General features: G+C 39.8%; 1 protein-coding gene across 1 annotated transcript; it reads right to left on the bottom strand.

Annotated features, from left to right (window-relative positions):
* Positions 1-7,156: 7,156 nt before the first annotated feature.
* On the bottom strand, positions 7,157-18,757 carry ARL14EPL (ARF like GTPase 14 effector protein like). Its single transcript, XM_019727878.3, has 3 exons — positions 13,931-18,757; positions 12,175-12,314; positions 7,157-9,352 (listed from the first exon to the last, which is right to left on the bottom strand). Exons 1-3 carry the CDS (start codon positions 14,024-14,026, stop codon positions 9,130-9,132), a joined length of 459 nt encoding a protein of 152 aa, XP_019583437.2. The 5' UTR covers positions 14,027-18,757; the 3' UTR covers positions 7,157-9,129.
* Between the last annotated feature and the right edge of the window lie 3,614 nt (positions 18,758-22,371).

The following is a 22,371-nucleotide window of genomic DNA, read 5'->3' as shown; positions in this document are numbered from 1 at the left end:
AGACTGCATCAGATCCCACCCTCTCCCTCTACCTAATCCTGCTTCCTTTCCACCCTTTCCAAGGTGTTCAACTCAAGAGCACTCCTTAACTAACTTCCTGCATGCTAATGTCAGCTCTGATTCTGCTTCCTGGGGCACCCAACCTAACAACGGGGATTTCTTGTTGGCCAAACTGCTCAAGAACATTTTTATTCAGTGATTGTATAAGGTACTTGAAGACAATTATAATGGTGATGATCATGGTAGTGCTGGTGGTGATGGGAAGACAAAGGAAAGGAAAACTTTTTGTCTGACAGTATCTTGAATTGTATTTGAACAAGCGTTCGGGATATTTGTCAAGTGGGAATGAAGAAATACAAATGATAACCAGGGCCGGCCCGGTGGCTCAGGCGGTTAGAGCTCCATGCTCCTAACTCCTAAGGCTGCCGGTTCAATTCCCACATGGGCCAGTGGGCTCTAAACCACAAGGTTGTCAGTTCAATTCCTGGAGTCCCGCAAGGGATGGTGGGTTCTGCCCCCTGCAACTAAGATTGAACACGGCACCTTGAGCTGAGCTGCCTCCAGGATGGCTCAGTTGGTTGGAGCGCATCCTCTCAACCACAAGGTTGCTGGTTCGACTCTCTCAAGGGATGGTGGGCTGTGCCCCCTGAAACTAGAAAATGGCAAATGGACCTGGAGCAGAGCTGCGCCCTCCACAACTAAGACTGAAAGGACAACAACTTGACTTGGAAAAAAGTCCTGGAAGTACACACTGTTCCCCAATAAAGTCCTGTTCCCCTTCACCACCCCCTCCAAAAAAAAGAAAAAATGATAACCAAACATCTTAATGAAAAGAATGTATGTTATTCTCTAGGAAACCCAGAAGACCTTTCATAACCATGCCTCCTTTACTTTCGTATTCCCCTCAACAAGTAATCCATGATGTCTCTCACCTTCACCCAACATGTATCGAGCATCCACTCTGTGCCAAGCTCTGTGCTAGGGATCTGGTATTTTAACAACACGGTGCTACCCTCTAAGGATCTTACAAAAGAATGTGAGGCAGGGAAAAAAAAAAGACAACACAAAGTCAAAAGTAAAATAGTGCCATGATTGATGTGAGCACAGAGAAAGGTGGCTGCTGTGAACACACAATGATAGCCACCATTTATCAGGTTATGCTTAATGTGTGCCCAGCATTGTTTTAAATGCTGTACAAACATTATTTCATTAAATCTCTCAACAATCCTGTGGGCAGGTCCACTTTAATAGATAAGGAAACTCACATGGGAACTTGAGCAGCTTTCCCACGGTCACTCAGTGAGTGGTGGGTAGAGCCAGGATTTGAACCCCACCCATGTGCTAACTCAAGACCTAGCTCTCTTAACCACTGTCCTGCTGACGGGAGTGTGTGAATGACGGGAGTGTGCCAGTGGGCTGAAAATAGAAACTTCGTGATGAATAAATAACAAAAAGACAACAAAAGAGGCTAGGAAAAATAGTCAGAGAAGAAGGAGGGGAATCACAGATTGAGACAGTTTCAAAACGCAGAGTGTTACCAGCAGAGTCAAATTCGAGAGGAGGTCACCAAAATAGAGAGATGAAGGTCCTTGAGTTTTCATCACAGTCAGGTCCTTGGGGAAATCTTGGTTTGTGTGTGTGTGTGTGTGTGTGTGTGTGTGTGTGTGTGTCGGGGGGGAGGGGGGCTGGGAGGAGGGGGCGGGATTGGACGGAGGTGATACCAGATCACAGTGAATTGAGAAATGAATAAATAAGTGACAGAAATGAGCACAGTGAAGATCACTTCTGGAAGCCTGGCTGTTCAGATAAGGGGTCAGCAATAGACACCGGGTCAAAGAGAGACCTTTTCTATAATTAGTTTTGCTTTGGTTTTTCTAAGAAGGGAGAGAGTTGAGCATGGGTCGTACATGGGTGTTGAGTTGACCTGCCTAGCTTCTCTTCCGCCTTGTTTTGCCACAGCCCCTCTTCTCCCCCTCTATGCTGTTTTGGCAGGACTGCTAATGGGGGGGGGGGGGGGCTGTTCCCTGACCCACCCTAGCACATTCTGACACTCTCCCTAGAGACTTTAAAACTCGAGGGCTTGACACCAGGACAAAAAAATGGTGAGAGTTGATTTACTCCAACAATAATGATGAGTCTGGCTCAGGTTGTAAAACCTATTTGTGACTGTTCAGGCCTGACCATGGGCAGTCACAAAAGCCTTCCATGGCGGGCCTCACGGTGTGTGTGTGGGGGGGAGCTGCCCTCCCCATACCTGCTTGGTGCACAGCTAGTGTCTTGCTGTCTGGGGGCAGTACAGTCAACGATTCAGGCCCCTGGGCTCCTGCTCTGAGCATATTTGCATTCCTAGCCCCAGTGGCTTCATTCCTTGGCCTCTTAACTGGGGCTTTAAGGAGAGGTCTCCTTCAGGCACCTCTGCTGAGGTCTCCTTATTGGGAAGAGGAAGAAATCTTGAAGACCTTTCCCCCACGCAGACTCAGTACCCAGTGCTTTCCCACTCCTAGCCCTTAGCTGCCCCGCCTCCCCCTTCCCATGGTCCATAAAACTACAGGAGCCTGTTGTTCAGGGCTCCCTACACAAGGAGATGCCCCCATGTTTGTGCACCTGACCCTCCACCGATGCCAGTGCCAGAGGGGAAAATGGATGACAGTGAGCTGGCTCTTTATCTGGTTTTAGCCTCTTACTTATACCATTGCGGTAACTGATTAAAGGCTTAACTCTTTCCTTTTGGTTCTGCTTTAATGGGCTACTCTGACACCTGACAGCTCAGCCCTCAAACTGTTCCAGCTCAGCTGAACTCCTGACAATTGGTCCTGGAGAACGCTGATTACAACGTGTTGCTACGCAGCTCCACAGAGCTGCCCCGGGTAGCTGTTCTTTTCCGGGCAGATTCTTCTACCTTTCCTTACATGGGGCAGACCCTTTTTTGGGCTTAAATTAGCCAGAGCTGTTTGGAGACGAAAAACCCTACCTGCCATAAGCATGTCTATATGTTGATCATGAAAAGCCAACAAAGAGTAATAGTGCAAAGCTATGGAAAAGGAAGAGGAGAATAACAATGATTAATAACAGTGAGGCTCCTGAAGAATCAATCAGAGGAAAAGGGATCCAGAGGTCATTCCAACTGACAGGACTTTGACAAGAGAAAAATTGTGTTTCTCTGAACCCAGAGGAATGGAGGTGAGAAGAGGCATGGATAGATGTTTGTATCAGGACTTGGGGCAGGGGAGATAATAAGGATGTCAAAGTTATCTATGTTGGGTGACCTCTCACATTTTTAAGAAGGAAAACTAAAGTTTTAAGAATGTCTGAGAAGCTGATTGGACCAAGGGAGTCACAGCCATGGAATTGGTAAAACATCAGTCTGCATAACTGGGTACCTTCACCACAGACAACTTGAGAAAGAGAGAGTGGGAGTCATGCATTTTATCTGAAGTATTTTCTAAACTTTATTTTGCTAAATGTATCATTTATTTTCAGTTATAATTTTGAAGAGAAAAAGGTACCAAAATAAAAATATATTTACCAAATTTTAAAGTCTGACATAAATTTTAAATTTTAAACAGAAACTTTAAAAAATGAAGTAAACTTTTGGGGGGGGAAATCAAATCTATTTCAATAGTGGTGTCTTCATTTTGTTCTCTGGGTAAAACTTGAAGTACATAAGAATGGCCAGCAGAGGGAGCCAAAACCATGCATGGAACTTTTTTCTACACAGCTTTTTGGAAAGTGAATTATTAAAAACTGCAAAATGCAAATGAATCTCATCTTTCAAGAACATATGCTAAAATCACAGAAATCGCATAATTTAATGCTACTCTGCTGTCAATCACTGCACAGAAAAATCTCAAAACTAGAATGAGATTCTGAATCCCAACTAGTTCAAAGCATTCCTCCTTTCCTGCTTTCTCTCTTTTTCTCTCTCATCTCTGGGACTTGTCTGCAGTAACTCAGCCAAAGCTAGGTAATTTGTATTCTGTTTCAGTTGAAACATTCTGCAAGTTGTATCAACACTTTTTCAGTTTCTGTTGCCCGGAGCATATTGGTTCATACTGGTCCCAGTTTTATATAAAAGCAGCAAGAGGGCTTTAGCTCAGACCTCTTTAATCAGATCGTAGGTATGTATACCTTAGGAAAGAGAAGGAACACATTTCTTGTGGAAGTTTGTTGAAAGAGAATTGGTTGCAACTGCACATAAGTGTCTCTTCATTTTCTGGATGATACCTATATTAGTTAGGGTGTTTTGTTTATAAGCAAGAGAATCCAACTTCAACTACCTTAAGGAGGCAAAGGAATTTATTAAAAGGATACTGGTTTGTACTATCCTTTCAATAGTTTATAACTAAAATTGGGGGAAATACTTTATAATTAAGAACGATAATTAGAGTGTATTTTATATTTTATTTCACAAATTTGAAAATTTAGATTAATGGATAATTTATAGAAAAACATCACTCCAAAATTGATCTAATAGAAGAAAACAGAATATAACTATTTTTACAAATGAATGCATAATTAAAAACTTCCCTATAAACAAACAAACCAACAAATAAAAAAAACTGCCAGGGCCAAATGGCTTCACTGACAAGTCCCAACAAATATTTAAGAAAGAATGTCATCTGAAACAAAGATGACAGAGAAGAAAAAGACAAAGCAGTCCCCAACTCCTTTGTGAGGCTCATGTCACCTGGATACCAAAGCCCAGCAAGGGACTTCCACTTACAGAAAGATGGGGTAGACATACTTTCTTCTATTTCTCTCAGTAAGTAGAGCTAAAAGCTTGTCAATAAAACAATTCTGAAAGGTGGAGAGAGGAAGACCGACTGGATAGGGACTTGACACAAGGAATGAGAAAATAAGAGTTATCTTTTTACTTGATATATATATCTTGATATATCTCAGGTGTGTGTGTGTGTGTGTGTGTGTGTGTGTGTGTGTGTGTGTGTGTTTTCCCTTATCCATTATATTCTTAGCACCTCAAAAAGTATCTGGTAAACAGGAGGTGCTTGATGAATGAATGAATGAATGAATGGTCACAAGTGGTGTATCTATTAAGCATGCAGGGCTACTGAATGCACTAGTAAAGGAAAAACAAAGTCAGTACCAGATCTCTTTGAATTTATTATATCTGATGTAAGCATTAGCCAATTTAAAAAGTACAAACTGATAACCATACAAAAGCAGGTGGCGGGGAGGTGAGGGGGATAGAGAGAATCTGCTAAAACTACAAACTGTAAACACAAAATAAATTTCTTGTTAACATAGTGACGATAAGAGAGTCATTTCCCTTCCACAGCGTAAAGAAAAACATATGGAAATAGCAGAATTTTAGGAAATCTGTGAATATGAAAAAGAATATTCAATCTAAATTAAAATACAGTTTCTGAAAAAGGAACAAAGTATGAAAACTGCTTAGGCTAGATCAGCTATATGGATCACTTTCCTAAATAACCCGAAAACTGTCTTCTGTGATTATAAACTCCATGGAGAATGAAGGAAAAAGAAAAAAAGGAGAAGGGAGAGAAACAGACGTAAAGATTTTCTTTTCATTATTTTATAAAAAAATATCAAGAAATCCACACATCAAATGGCACCTGCTTGCAGGGCCACCTTGCTGTACAGCCCTACAGGGCATGGTCGGCAGGGTCATCTACATGAAAGGCACCCTCCCTCGCCTCCCCCTCCCACGTGAATGGCAAATAGCCCGCATGGCCAAATACTGCAGCCCTGCTCGTGTAAATGTTTGAGTCTCCAAGGCACCACAGAACCACAACCTTCATAACCACAAAACGTCCAAGTTGGCATGGTTTACATTCCAAAAAAGCAACTATATAAAGGAGAAGTTTAATGATTTTTCTGTGAGTTAGCATCCTAAGTTTTATACCTGCAATGGATCCAGGATACTGTGGGGGGAAGGGGAGGAGCAAAGGATGGTCTCAGATACTGTATGGACATTCTTTCACTCTTATAAATTAGATCAGATAAAGTTATTCTGCAAATTGATGGGATATGGCATTCCAGTTGTAAATCCTTATGTAAATCAGTACAGAGTGACTTGTCTAAATCCTTCAGTATGTAACAGTTCATATTCAAATGACCTTCTATGAAATAGCTTTCATAGAAATTTCTATACACATTCATGGAGACACACCATCAGCTTTGAAAGATATCCAAGCAGAAAGAGAAAAATCCTAATACACTGACAATTTCCTTAGTTAATATAATCAGATAGTATAGCTGTTAATCTGAATTCAGTTCAAATAATTAAAGAACTTTGTTCACTTAGTGATAAAATTAGACATTTGCAAAAATAAGTTACTGACAATTCACATACATTTATTTTTGCAATAATCATTTAGTGCAGGAATCTTTTTAAAAACGCATAGAATTGGCATTAGGCCAAGGTGAAATAACCTGATTTCTAAAAAAATCACTTCATCAAACGTCTTACTAGATTTGCATAAAAGCAGTATGAGGTGTCTGCTTAGTAATTATGCAGTTTGTTTTACTTTATTTTATTTATTGCCTTACCTGGAAAACTTACCAACATAATTTGCCAACACACATTTTCAACCAGATCATTTTAAACCAGAGTATCTCATCTAATGTATAAGACGGACTAACAAAAGGAGATAAAAAGGTACTTTAATGTTCATTTGTCTAAGATTATTTTTTAGCATGAAAATAGGACAACTAGTGTCAAGGCAGTGTTTCTCAAATGTACCTGCTCATGAGACTTACCTGGGGTGTTTTTGCTTAAAAGTGTGGGTTCCCAGGTCTCATCCCTGGAGGTGCTGATTCCTGAAGTTTGGGATGGGGCTCAGGAATGTGTATTATTAAAAGCACCTGGAGAAGTTTTACAATCAGGAAAATTTGGAAAGAACACTGACCCAGTCTTAGAGTTCAAAACATCAGGTTGGCCAGCTTTTCTGTGTGTCATTAACTGAGGCATTTTCTCACTGGGTCTAAATTTGTTCAGCTGTAGAAACAACTCCAAACCAAAACCAAAACCTAAAGACTGGTTTTACTCTATAAACCACGTGAAGAGAGGAACCAGCTGCTCACTGCCCATCCCCAAGGCCTCACCTGGTGCCTGGCACAGAGCTGCCTCTTAATTCATATTTGTTGACTAATTCACTATTTTGATAACCTGTCAGATTATTTTCAACTTCAAAAATTATATGAGTCTACAATAAATAATAAAACAATTTATTTCATCAGCCATTTACAAACAATTTTTCTCAAAACAAAGTATAAACCAAGAGAGGCCTCGCTCCTTTCGATTGCTGTCAGGGCTGCACACTTCTGGTGAGCTTTTCTAAGGATCTGATTTGGGGGCTCTGATCTCAGATCTTCCTCCCATTGGCAGTGATGCTTAAAGGTCATGAATTGGAAGCACTCAGCACAATGTTTGGTTCAGTAAAAGTGAGCTGACTCTGGAAAACTCAGTAAATTCTGTGGAAAACCAAGTTCAGTTCTCCGGCTACACATGCAGGAGTACTGTAGTCACAGCATGACTTCTAAGATTTTTGTTACTTTCGTCTCAAAATGTACTGTCAACTAACAAGTCCAGAATTATCAGGCGCCGTCCCTGGCACATGTGGATTGTGCAGAAGTCAGTGCTTTGGAAACGATTATGGAGGAAAAACAAGCCATGAATATTCTATTTCTAACATTTCAAGTTTACTTTAAAATTAAATGCTGTTATTGTTTTAAAGATTTACCAAATTATCTATTTAAACCCGTCTATATATTATGTTTCTAATATAACTTGAAGAAATGGTTCTCAAAGGGTGGTCCCCACACCAGTAGCTCGGCATCACCTGGGAAATGCAAATTCCTGAGCCCTGCCTGGGCAAGTGAATCAGAAACTCTGGGTGCTGGATGATAACACCTATGATTCAAGTCTTCCAGGTGATTCTGATGCACTGAAGTATGAGAGCCACGTAAACGTGACTCTATTATAAAACCAAATTCAAAGAAGAGTGTGGGGACAGAGTCCCAGAGAGCAGTTTCCAGGCTCTCAGCCTCACGTGGAAAGGTGCTGGCTCGGGTAGTAGATGGCCGTCAGCTGTGGCTAGTTAGCCAATTAGCCACTGATACAACTGCCGCGGCTGCACTGGTTGGTCAGTCGGTTGGTTGGCAGGCAGAGAAGCGGACGGCAGGTTGCAGGTCATGTGGATCCAGCCTCCAGTGAGACTATAGTGGTATGACTCCCCTACCTATGGCTCTGTGAGTGTTCCTTTTTGGCCTCGCCATATCCTGCATTCTTATGTGGGGAGTGGGACTAGAGGCCCCGCAGGCCACCCCGCACGACAAAGAGTGAGTTCACCTTTCTATAAACCTCCCACAATGTATCAGATTTGAAAAAAACACACATCATATATGTATCCAACTGTATAGCAATATGCTCAATTAGAAAACATACAACAAAAACACTTTTGTATAATAACTTATGTTTCTTCCTTTTAAAAAAAAATTCCAAAATATTGAGCCTGAAATGAAAAAGTATAAACCACTGGCTTTTAGAATAGTCAAGTCCTAATTTCTCAATTTTACAAGTAAAATAAAAAATTTTATTAAAAATATCACCACATATTACCAAATTTAATTTTAACAGTATTAATACATTAACAATAAAAATAATGCGACTATGAATATACAATGCAAAGTCACAAGGTTTGGGTCTTTTTTTTTAAATCCAAACAGCAATTTTGATTTCGGACTAGTGATGTGTAAGATTCTAAGGGTAACTAGATATTAAACATTTATGATAATATGTTCTTGTAAAAAGCTCTCAGCAACAGAATTTTGAAAATCTTAAAATTATGTTTTCTGAGATACCAGCAAAGAAGGAAGAGATTTTACATTTGAGGGTGGAGATGGGAGTACTGATGAGAGAGACTGAGAGCCATCCACTATCACATTCTTCAGTTACAAGTGAAGGAATTTGAGAAGACACAGTAAGAAGGTTCTAGAATGACTGCCCATTCTACATTGTTCTGCAGCTTTGGATAACATGACTCAAGTATATTTTTCCCACATTTTCCCCCAAGCCATAGAAATCACCCAGAGAAAGAGATTGACGTAAATGTGAAGAAGAAACAAATCATTTATGTATAACAGCTCCTAGTCAGGAATGTTAAACGGCAGCCTGCTGATGACCTCTCCAGATTCGGTGACAATGGCATCATAAACCCACCTTCGGTTGCAGCGGCACTCAGGCCCACACTTGTTGGAGTTACACTTGGGGCAGGGGTAGAAGCAGCCCAGGCAGTTCTTCTCCAGGCAATCGCACAGATCAGCATCATTACAGATGAGCCTGCCACTTTTATCATACTTCTTCACAACTCTGAGAAGAAAAAGAATGCCACTAACACAACAGTATAATTTTCCTTAATGTTGAAAATAAATTATTATGCAGCAAACTTCATAAATATGATTCTTTTGCTTGGAGAAAACAGCACCCTAAAGATTACCCAGCAGCTCTTCAGAATATTGTATGGCAGTGACGTCCTGGGAAATTCAGCCACTATGCGACCAATTTCCAATGCAGCCAAGATTGTCATCAAGAGTAAACACTTCATTTTTTCAGCATCTGGGGAATGTAATATTCCACCTAAGCAAATTATGAGTAATAGCTGATTAAAGCTTCTTCCTACAAATGCCCCAATTTTCCCTTTAAAATATAACTATCCTTGATGGAATTTTCCCTAGTAAATTACCCTCTTTTTTCTTTCTTAAGGAAAAGGCACTACAGTGAATACAATGGCATTCACTATTTTTAATGAGTCAAGCATTAAAACTTAGTTACTACTGTCATCATTAAAAAAGTAAATAAATAAAACAACTCCTTTGCTAACAGTCTCCAGTGCCATTGCTTCTGTTCTTTTCTGATTCTGTTTTTCACCCAGGGTGGAGGGAGGAAACAGGTAGCAAGATGGTAGGATAAGCTCACCATAAGCTCTGAGGGGAGGCAAGAAGTCCTGTACTAGAGGAGAGCACTGGAGACTATACCGTGTTTCGCGTCCTACACTTTGTCAGCCTCTACAACATGTCCAGAAGGCAAAGGCTTTCACAAGAATTGACCACCATCTTAAAACCAAATCATTTTAAAATAAATCCTTCAAAATTAAGCTTCTGGAAAGCCTTAGAATGACAGAAGTACTTCTATCCATTATTACCAGTTGAAGTCAAAAAAGGCCATCCATAAGCTAGTGTGATGAAGTTATGAACTTCCACCCTTTGTCCCCAAGCAGGCGTAACACCTCTTCTCTTCCTGCTCAGTTAAGTAATGCTGTTCCAATCCTCTTCCCTCTCCTAATAAAGCAGTGAAGGTTGAAGATCATTATGTGTACTTGCTGCCCAATTATCACACTTTAGTGGGAATGCTTCCAAGGAGGATTTACATTTGAAGCATTTCATCTGTGCAATGAAAACTTCCCCACCCCCTCCCAAGCCCACCAGCAAATTCAGGTGTCAGCTGAATTTAAAATCTATTAATATTATGAGAATGATGGGAGTGGGTGGCCATCAGATTCCATCCTTCTACCTTGGCCTTAACCCAAATACTCCCTTCTTAACTCAGACATCAAGACACAGATTTTATAGTTTCCTGTCCATCGATACTATCTTTTGCAAAATTATGAATTATCATACATACAAAAGTGTACAAAACATACATGCACAGATCATAAAATAAACTTCCATATACCCACTGCCCAGCTTAATAAGAGTACTGCACCTTCAAAGTTCTCTTCATGTCCCACATATCACATCCCTCTACCCAGCCCACCAAGGGGAACCACCCCTTCATATTACAGTGTTTCCCCAAAAATAAGACCTAACAGGAAAATAAGCCCTAGCATGATTTTTCAGGATGCTCATAATATAAAATAAGCCCTACCATATTTCCCCCCAAATAAAACCGAGTCTTACATTAATTTTTGCTCCAAAAGATGCATTAGGGCTTATTTTATATTACGAGCACCCTGAAAAATCATGCTTGGGCCTATTTTCCAGTTAGGTCTTATTTTTGGGGAAACATGGTATACAAATCATCTCCTTGTTTTACTTTTAGCTATGCCACGTGTGTGTGTATCGCATTTTTCTTTCTGTAATTTGCTTTTTTATTCTACTGCATGATTTGAGATTCATCCCTGATGGTGCATATAGCTATACTCCAATATTTTTACTTGTATATGTATTCCACTTTATGAATATACAAGTTACTTATCTTTTCCATTACGGGTGGGCATTTGGATTATTACTATTTTATTTTCTTTGCTATTGCAGTGATGCTATGAAACTTCTTGAACATGTGTCCTATTGCACACGTGTAACAACTTTTCTAGGATATATACCCAGGAGTGAAGATGTTGGGTCATAAGGTACATAGGTAAAATGCCAAGCTGTTATTGAATAGTGGTTGTTCCATTTTACACGCAATTCATATCTGGTACCTTCATCAGCATTGATACCTCAGACTAAACTCTGCCTACCTGGGGAGTGAGTCACTTCTCCAAACTGTACTGACGGGCTTCAGCATCCTGAGTGTTTATTAGCCTTTTTTTTCTATGAAATGCTTGTTCATTGTTTGGTTCATTTTTCTCATAGGATTTATCTTTTCTTACTGACTTGTAGAATTCTGGCTATATTTTGAACTAATCTTTTCAATTATAAATAACTTTTCCTACCTTGTGATTGTCTCTCATTTTTAGGATGTCTTTTTAATGGGCATACATTCTTAATTTTAAGGTAGTCAAATTTATCAACCTTTTCCTTTATGATTTACTTAGTTTATACTTCTGATGCACCAGCAATCATTGTACTTATGATACTTCTGTGCCCATTTGATACCTGAATCCATTCCCATGGTTATATTATTTCTCCTTAGAAAGACGCATCTTTTTTACTTTTGATCATCTCTCCTATTAAAGCTATTACACTAATCCAATGGCTTCTGAGGCCTTTTTTTTTCCAATTGGGTCCTAGTTTTGGATTAGTTTATTTCTTGAAGTTGCTAACTTCCAGACACATGGAATGATACTACATTTTAGAAAATATCTTTTAAAATCACAAACTAGAGGCAACCTTTATTTACTTTGCTTTGTCAAAGAGAATTTCATACATTTTATAATCTAACAGATCAAATATAATAAATCATGATCTTACTTGCATTTTACAGAAAAATATTCATTCATCTTCGACATCCGAGCTTGCTTTTTCTGCTGCCTTGTTTCGGGATTAAAGTCTGCTACCTGTGGTCCAGGGTTTTGAAATGCCAAGCATCTTAACTGTCGTTCTATCTGTTGCTATAAAAGAAATAAAATGTATTAGGAGTGGGAATTAGATAGTTTTATCTGTTTTACATTATATCAAAACAAATTTTCTATAACTTTTACTGTAATGGAATGAAAGTACAGATGTATTACCTAGAGAAAGAATTAGTTTAATCTGATTAAGTTTCAAAAGACGTTGTAAATTTCCCCAAGTTAGATCATTTTTTCTGAATAAAGAAATCCATTGTATAATGGATTGTATAATATTCTGCATAATAAAAATGCAAAAAATAACCAAGTGGAATAGAATTCTTTTTATACCTATAAAACACCAGTTGGTTTCTCAAACATCATAGGGATGAAAGTCAGAATTAGCATTTCATGGTGGAGAAGGCCCTTCCAGAGTTGTTAGCTGAAGAAACCCGGGTAAATTGTGTCAAACCACAGTGACAGCCCAGGCCCACACAGCCCTCCCCTTCAGCGCTGGGGGAGGTGTTTCAGAACTACTGGCTGCCCTGGGAGGTGGGCTCCCTCCGGGATCCCGTGCAGAATGCAGCCACCTGAAGTTTCCACTCTTAGTCAAAGCCAGATATGAAGAAGAATACCTTGCTAGAATGACTTTGCAGAGTATCAGCAGAAATTTTCAAAAGTCTCTAGGGATCTTTGAATTCTAAATTAAATGGGGTCTAATTAGGAAGACAAGTAATAACGATGCTTCAATCAATCCTGATAACTTATTTTGAACATGTAGCACACGTGTCATGAGGGAAGAGAATGCTCTCTAGAAGAATTTTAGGAGAAAATAGATATCTGAATGGCCTCGAAACAGATAGGCTAATATATACATGAAATGCTACACCTGGAAACAAAACGGTAAATTTCAATGTAACAAATTAGTAACAGAATCTCAGGCTTTTCTATAGTTTATTTAGTTTAATAATAGTCCAGTCAGTACAAAGCAATATATATTATAAATATAAATAATACAAATCTGTAAAATTCCATTTGGGTTTGTTTTACAAAGTTAACCTTATGAAACAATTCTGTCTTTAGGTATAGCTGTGAAACAAGTACAACTTAGTTCCACCTCTTACTATTCTTGGGAGCATAGCGAGAGTTTAAGAACAGCGACAGCAGGGTAAGCCAACCTGTGTTCAAATCTGGGCTCTGCCACTTCATGGTGTGTCGTTCTTATTTCTCTAGCTTCAGTTTCTCCTTTTGTGAAATGGGGTTCACAACAGTATCTTGTGATAAGGATTAGGTAAATTAATATATACAAAGTTTTAGAACCATGACTAACACAAAATAGGGGGAAAAAGCAAGGGTTTGTTAAATAAAAACGCTTGACCATATTCTGTAAAATATTCTACTCCAAGGGCAGGATTTTATTGCACAGTACACTGGGCTGAAAATCCGGGGACTGAGAGGCACAGAGGAGATGTGTGAGGTGAGGCCAGCTTTGCAGTGAGCAGCTAAGAGGAGGGCAAACCCCAGCATGGCGGCAAGAGGTGGTGGTGGAGTGGGGACACAGATCCTTCCTGAGGAGTCCTGACTGAGCCCACCTTCCCACCCAATTCCGGTGCCTCTCAGGGATGCCAAAATTAGGAACTCCCCAAATACCATGGAATCATAATATCCAGATACCATACCAGTTGCTTTTGTCCAATTTGACCATTTTTTTCAGGAGAACTTTGACCTGTGTGTCCCTCTTGAGTGGAATTGTTTTTTTCTGATTGTTCGTTCATTTCTGATCACTAAAAAAAACAACTGGAAAAAAAGTAAAACACATTAATTTCATACATCCCTGCTCTCTCCCTACATCTTACTTTCTTTCAAAACCAGACTTCCATCTGCACTCCTGGTTTCTTTTTTACCACTCATTCTTTTTTTTTTTTTTTCTTCTGTTTTGTTTGTTCATTTATTTTTAGATTCCACATGTAAATGAAATCATCTGTACATCACCATTTACTCTTAAATCCTGCATCTGACTCCCTCAGTCCACTTTCCTGATGCTCTCTCTGCTCGTGTTCCATGAGCCAATCATTTGGACCTTTTACAGTTCTTAGCATCGTAGACCTCGCTGGAGCTCGCAACCCTGGGGCCATCCTCTCCTGCTTAAGAGCACTGAATTCTTAGACCTCCAGTTTCCCCCTTAACACTTACTCCCTCACAGAAAGGAAAGACCTGCCAGTATCATATGTCCCAGTAACTCTGTGAAAATCTTATCCACTCCCATGGTCTCCGTTGTTACCTCTTCAGAGATGACAGGCTCTCTACAAAAGCCCTAACCTCTTCACTCAAGTTATCTGAAAAAATTTTAATACAACTTGTACTAAATGGAAGTCATCAGTTTTCCAGAAAATTCAGTGGCTGAAATGCCTGTAATTTACTTTGAAATGCTTCAGTATATACACAGGGTGACACTGTGTGTGCGTGTGTGTGTGTGTGTGTGTGTGTGTGTGTGTGACTTAGGTGAAGCTACAACAGGATGCGTCACAAATGCACGGTCCAGGCTTCCCTCCAGGTTCTGGCAGCAAGGATCATGCTCCAGAATATGCTTCCACAGCCCTCCTGCTTTCCTTCTCTCTCAATTGCCGGTGCTAACTACAGAATGCTGTATCTACTAAAGGAAACTAAGAGTTATGCTTTACTAAGTTGGCCTGGGTCATTTGGCACCACCACTCTGCCTGCCAACTGGAAATTCCATTTCTATCCATGTATCTTCATTCTGCCTAAGTCTCGGGGTCACTAGACACTGACTGCTCACCCTTCTGTATCCCCCTCTCCAATTCCCAACATCAGGTTAGGAAGTCAGGTTGATTTTTCCCTCCTAATATTCCTAATATTGATTCTCCTTTTCCATGCTCTATCAGGTAGACTCCACCCTGAAGACAGCAGTAGAGAGCCTGACTAAACTTTAGACAGGATTTTCCTTGACCATATGCCTCTGACCTCCCTTTTCTTAGAGGTTTTACTTCAAAAAACTTGGAAATTCTTTCTCTGCCCCACTGAGATGTGAATCTTCCAGCCTCTCCCAGTTTTGCCACCCAGGAGGGTCTTCCTGAAAGATTAGGAGCTATCCCTTTGAAATGTAATCAGCCGGAAAGATAATGCCACTTGCCAGTCTCTATGGGAAGGTAGAAGCCTAACTTGCTAATTGGTGGGTGCCAATTAGCAAGCACAGGTGGCCAAATCAAGAGAAAAACATTTGCAAACTCGGGAATAATTCAATGTGCTCAACACATCCCAGCGATCTATCCTCTTTCTTAAAGAACTCCAGTATTTTCCTCCTGCATTTTGTTTAAGCAGGCTGAGTTTACACGTAGTTCTGGTTTCTCTCTCCTATTACAATAGCCTTGAATAAACTCTCCACTGCCTATTTAACATTGTCCAGTGCAATTTCTGCTTTGACACCCTTAAATACAATTTCTCATCTGATCAGACCAACATTCCTGTGGAGTATTTTCCAACTTGTATGAAGATAAAACTCACATGGAGCTGTTTTTAAAATGATAAATTTCCTGTTAATAAATGGTGTTGGGCAACCGGACAGATACATGCAAAAGGAAGGAAGGAAGGAAGGAAGGAAGGAAGGAAGGAAGGAAGGAAGGAAGGAAGGAAGGAAGGAAGGAAGGAAGGAAGGAGAAAGAGAGAGAAAGAGAAAAAGAAAAGAAACTAGACCACTTTCTTATACCATATACAAGAATAAACTCAAAGTAGATTAAAAACTTAAATGTAAGACCTGAAACCATAAAATTCCTAGAAGAAAACATAGGCAGTAAGCTTACATTGCTCTTAGTGATATTTTTGTTGACCCATCTCCTTGGGCAAAGGAAACAAAAGAAAAAACAAACAAATGGGACTACATCAAACCAAAAACTTTTTGCACAGTAAAGGAAACCATCAAAAAATTAAAAGACAACCTATCAATTGGGAGAAGATATTCACCAATGATACATGTGATAGGAGATTAACACCCAAAATTTTAAAGAACTCATACAACTTAATAACAAAAAAACAAAAAATCCAGTTAAAAAATGGGCAGAGGACCTGAACAGACATTTCTCCAAAGAGGACATACCGATGGCCAATAGACATATGAAAAGATACTCAAATCACTAATCATCAGAGAAATGCAAATTAAAACCACCATGAGAAGTCACCTCACACCCGTCAGAATAGCTATCATCAAGAAATCAACAAACAACAAGTGTTGGGGAGGATATGGAGAAAAGAGAACTGTCTGTACTGATGGTGGAATTGCAAATTCGTGCAGCCACTATATGAAACAGCATAGAGGTTCCTCAGAAAATTAAAAATAGAGCTACGTTATGACTAAACAATTCCTCTTCTGAGTTTTTATCTGAAGAAATCCAAAACACTAATTTGAAAAGATATATGCACCTCTATGTTCATTGCAGCACTATTTACAATAGCCAAAATATGGAAGCAACCTAAGTGCCCATCAATAGATAACTGAATAAAGAAGAGGTAGACTATATTATATATACTATGGAATATTACTTGACCATAAAAAAATGAAATCTTACCATTTGTGACAACATGGATGGACCTAGAAGGTATTATGCTAAATGAAATAAGTCAAACAGAGAAAGACAAATACCATATGATTTCACTTATATGTGGAATCTAAAGAACAATACAAACAAACAAAACAGAAACAGACTCACAGATGCATGGAACAAAATGAAGGTTTCCAGATGGGAAAGGGGGTGGGAGGGCTAAGTGAAAAGTGAAGGGGGAAGTACAATTGTTAGTTACAAAATAGTCACGGGGATGTAAAGTACAGCATAGGGAATATAGTCTATGATATTGTAGTGACTGTGTATGATGCCATGTGGGTACTGGACTTTCGGGAGGAATCACTTCTTAAGCTATATAAATGTCTAACCATTATGCTGTATACCTGAAACGAATATAAAATAATATTGAACATCAAGTGTAATTGAAAAATAAAATAAAATGGTAAATTCTCTATTGAATCTCAGACCTATTGGGGTTATAATTTGCAGAGAAGAATCTTGGTAATCTGTACAATTAATAAGTTCTCCAGGTGAATCCTATCCTTAGACAATTACGGGAGATGTTAGGATAGGGAAAGCAGGTATAATTCTCTCTATCCAGTCTTGCCATTTGATCCTAAAGCTATTGTCCATATTTTCTTCCCACACCCAGTTCAACCAAAACATGGTCATGTTGACATTCCTATATCAGAAATTTCTTTATCTCATTCCTATGAAAAGACTTCACTGACTCCCTCTGCCAATTACGTCCCACGTGCCAGGCATAGCAGTGAAGATCCATCACAACTGCCTCTAACCTACCTGTCTCGGCTCACGTCCCTGCATACCTTCATTTGAGCCAAAGCTACCTCACCTCCCTGCTCCCATTAACACCACTCTCATCTCTTACCTAACCCACGCTTTCGCCTTTGATCTCGGGTCTATTTCTCTGTTCCAAGAAGCCTCCCTGGTCATTCTAGTCCTCTAAGATCCCTTTCTCTCTTGGAGCTTCCTCAAGGATATTCCCCCAAAAGGAGCCCTAAACCCTCTTGCTTCCCTGTGTAACAAATTTTCTTCCTCTTGGGAATATATATGACCTTACGATCAACTTTGCAAGCAATAACTTTTCCTGAAAAGGCGTCCATTTAACTGCATTACAGAGAAATTAATATTTCATGCAATTCCTCTGCCTAAGATGCCTTTTTAAGTCCTTTGTGAAACGCAGGTCTCCGTGAATAGATTAGAGGAAAAACTTTCTCCTTTGTATTCCAAATAAAGCAAAAGGAAATTACAATAGACTCTCACCAGGGACTAAAATTATAATTGGATTTTATTACAAGCCCAAAATATCTGTCCCAGGAAAGTCATAAAAAGGTTCAGGACTCCCCTATTCCCCTGCTTGGTATTCCCAAGGCAGGGGTTCTAAACCAGAGAATGAATGCAGGGGGCCTTGAACTTCGACGGGTAAAGAATACATATTTATTTTCACCAACCTCTAACTGAAATTCTGGCATTTCCTTCAATTATAACGCAACCAACAAATGACAATAGTGTTAGCAGGTCTCGTGATTTCGTTGCCTATGATGTTTTCATAGCCCAGAAGAGCTGCAGATATGTCAAAATCTTATTTGTACTCATCACTTCTTCAAAATGATGGTAGTTCTTAGACTTGATGCTTGATTTTGTTATATGTTTATAATGAAACCCATATATTACTATCACAAATTGTTTCTACCATTTTGATAAATGTATTTAGACATAATTGGTTTCCTTTGTAACCTTACAGATTTTATTTTATACCATTAAAATCATCACTCTAAGAAATGGTCCATAGCTATAACAGTTGGCCAAAGGGGTCCATGACACAAAAAATAAGATGAAGAACCCTTGCAAAGAGTCAGAAAGAACCCACTACCATCAATTCCATTGATCATGGTGATGAGAAACAATAGCTTCTGGCCATAGATGCTTATCTTCAAGCACAGAGCTGGAAGCAATGTGGGACATCCTGGGTTGTTATTGCATTTAATGGAACAAAAAGTGTATGGCATGGATTTAACAAACTCTGTATTCTATCCTAACATTATGTCAGATTGCCTATGAAAGATCTAAAATATGGTTGAACACAAAGAGAAGAGGGTCCCCCAAGTGGCAGACATAACAGACTCTAAGAGCAGGGGTCCGCAAAGTGTGGCCCAAGAACGGGGGCAACTGTTTAGTACCAGGCTTGGGCCGGAATGGAAATCAACTGCTTCGCTAAGTACATTGGGTAGTTTAGCTGACACTTTTCTTCAAAGGAAGACTGTCTTCCTGGAGGAGGCAGTTCACTGATGCACATTCTGGCACCGGCTCCTTGATCCACCGAGGAACAGGAATCTTGAGTAGCGCTGGAGCACACGTGGGCTGGAACACTCATCTTCCTTCTCTAGTTAGTTCAATTCTCACACTCAAGTTCCTATTTCTATTAGGTCTATACCTCTGGAACCAGTCTTACACCTTTCTCTACCCCTCAGCAAGCCTAAAACTAGTATATAGTCAGTGCTCGATAAAGATCTCATGAATATTATGCCAATAGTGCCAATTATTAGGCACCCACTATGTGCCAAGCACTTCACTAAGCATTCTTACATATATTACTTCATTTAGTTCCAAAACAACACTCTGAACTAGATATTGTTATCTCTATTTTACAGATGAGAAAACTGAGGCCCACAAAGAGCATTTAGGCTTCATAGTTACTAGTAGGCTACATGGGTTTGAAACCCCGATTTGTGTGCCCCCCACCCCCCCGACACACAAACTAAGCTCTTTTCAGGATGTTACACTGCTTCAAGATTTGTTTTAATGATGATCACCATCTCTACACGGGCTACTGCCGAGGGATGGGACGTACTCAATGCCAGCCACACAGAGCCGTTTCGAAAGCAAACGTGGAGGAGTAGGTGAGGACGCACTTTACATAATCTCGTGTTTGCTTCCTCCAGCTCTTCTGTCATAGCACACGTCACAGGCTGTGCTGGGAAAAGGCTGCCATTCGGGCACATGAGCCACATCTGACCTCAGGACTGCAATCAGAAGTCAGCATAACAGAAGAAAGTCACAGATAGACAAAATTATCCTTGGAAATGCTACATGGGAATAGCCCGATCCAGCCAAGTATTTCTCCAGCATCGAAATCAGTGACTGTTTCTTAGGTTGAGCATCAGACGAAGCAGTTGGCTTATACGTAGGAACCACCACAGTTAAATGAAGGTTGCCTTAATCACACACCCTCGCAAGCTGCTCACGCTATGGAGGCCTCAGGAAGTAGGTCACTCTGCCCGCACACGCTGAGGCACAGCTCATCAAGGGAAATGCAGGCAAAAGACTCACACTTCAGTTACTTACACTTATCTTTAGGATGCCCCCAGCTCCATACAGTTGAATGTATGTGAGCTGATTGTGTCTTGCATAACGTAGAATAAGTATTTTTTTCCCCTACTTTTATCCCCAAGGGCACCAGCAAATTATCAAAGCAAGAAAAGTGTTCAGTGTAAAGTCGAGCTCAAAAGTTGGTCTCTACTTTTATTCAGTAGCAGATAAAGAGGTTTATTCAGAGACACTGTCTGTAAGACACCCTTCAGAAAACCTGCAGAAGTAAAAGACACACACGTAGACATCCAGAGAACATTCAAATCGGAGACACCGCATTGACTCGATGGGTTTTCATCAAAAGCAATCGCAATAGAGTCAAGCTATTTTAATCTCATTCTGTCTGTGGCCCCACTTCTTTATACTTGCTAAAAATGACAGGTCACTGAGGTCATCAATAGGTGAGTCAAATTCCACCAGGAACACAATTGGCAAAGAGAAACAACTGCTGTGTCATTCCCTTGCTGCTCCATTCAAGCTGATTCAGCTGTTTTCAAAGCTACAAAAACTGCTCAACAACCTCTAACAAAATCTTGATTGCCATTTGTCCATAAGAATTAAAAGTAATTTTGATCTAAACCTTTGAGAGTGTCTTTAGATAAACAGTGTTAATGTTTTATAAGCAACTTGATTTACAATATATAAATTTTCCTACTGGCATGTTTACTGCTGTACTTTCCAACACACACACACACACACACACACACACACACAGACGCGCACACACACCCCCTTCTGTGGCTTAATATAAAACAATGTAAAAACAATATCACATTTTTAAAATAATTTGAAAGTGCAGCCAGCAGAGAATCTGACAAATGGCACAGTTGTTTTTGCTAACGTTGGGAATTCTACAATCTGGTTTTGCTCTGACACCCAACGCCCTGAAGGGCTCGTCTGAGTCAGTTACAGATCAGCATCCACAAGGGCCTCTCTCTTCACACCTTGTTTATAATCTGGACCTCCTGAATCACACATTTAAATTCTTCCATGCAATTTTAAGGATTATAAACACCAGAAAGCTGTCTGTTTACTCTGCCTCATCAATGGAACACAGAGAAGGAAGAAAACTCTTTTATGAGACCAGGAGCCTGGGCCATTTTCCACGTTATCTTGATAAATACATTCAGAATTATCCTGATAAATACACTTCAAAACCACTCATCCCAAATTTCAAGGGTGGAGGTTAGTTTTTCAGATCCTAAGGTTCTTTTATGCTCATCTCTTAGCTTTCATTTTCATTGCAGCAAAAGAAAACCATTTTTCTTCCACTCTTAGCTACAACAGATTAATACAGCAATATAATTTCTGAGTCAATATCTGGTGGTTTGCATTTGCCTCTTCTCTCTCTACCCGCCTCAGAGGGAGTCAAGTTTAAATGCATCACTGAAAAAGGAGTGCTTTTCTAACTATGACCTTCACAGTTCTATTTCTCCCTCTTTCTTCACACGAGTTGCCTTGTTGAGCTGAAGCCATAGGTAGGAAAGAGAAAGTACACATACCTTTAAGTTGGTTGAAAAAGAAGGACAAAATACTGGGGAAAAAAGAGAAACTGTACTGCCTTGTTTCCTTTGTTTTGCTGAGAAACCATAGAACCCTCTAGGGAAAAAGTCATAGGCCTCTAAGGTGCTCCTATAATTTAGCACTTTAATAATATTGGCCGAGAGGAGGAGAGGTGGAAAAACAAGGGTTTGGGGGTGGGGTATTGAGGTAATTAATCATCATTAACTCTCTCTTCCACCACAAGTCCATTCTAAAGTCATATGAAATCAAGAAATGATAACTCATCTGCTCACTCATCTTCCATCTGCAATAAGCAAGGAAATTCGAGTGTAAATTTTGACTCTACTGCTCAGTCTCGTATCTTGACTTAAAATGTTCAACTAATATTAACACCAAATTGCCCGCTGGCTATTTTTATACTTCAGTGTAAATAGCACAAGGTACACACACACACACACACACACACACACACACACACACACACTCACACACTTAAGCTAAAACCCATTTAAGGAAAAACTGTGTTGACCCAAGACAAACCTAAACCATGTTCATAAGCTGTATCTAAGACATATTCATCTCTAAATTACAACCCTCTAACCATTGTCCTGTGCCACGAGGACTCAGATATTGTGCTGTGAGTCATTAAAACC

The sequence above is a fragment of the Rhinolophus sinicus genome, chromosome 3 (assembly GCF_057876585.1).
Source record: "Rhinolophus sinicus isolate RSI-liver-muscle chromosome 3, RSI-T2T, whole genome shotgun sequence".
Lineage (NCBI taxonomy): Eukaryota > Metazoa > Chordata > Mammalia > Chiroptera > Rhinolophidae > Rhinolophus > Rhinolophus sinicus.
Note: the sequence above shows the minus strand (reverse complement) of the source record. Positions and strands in the feature narration are given on the sequence as shown.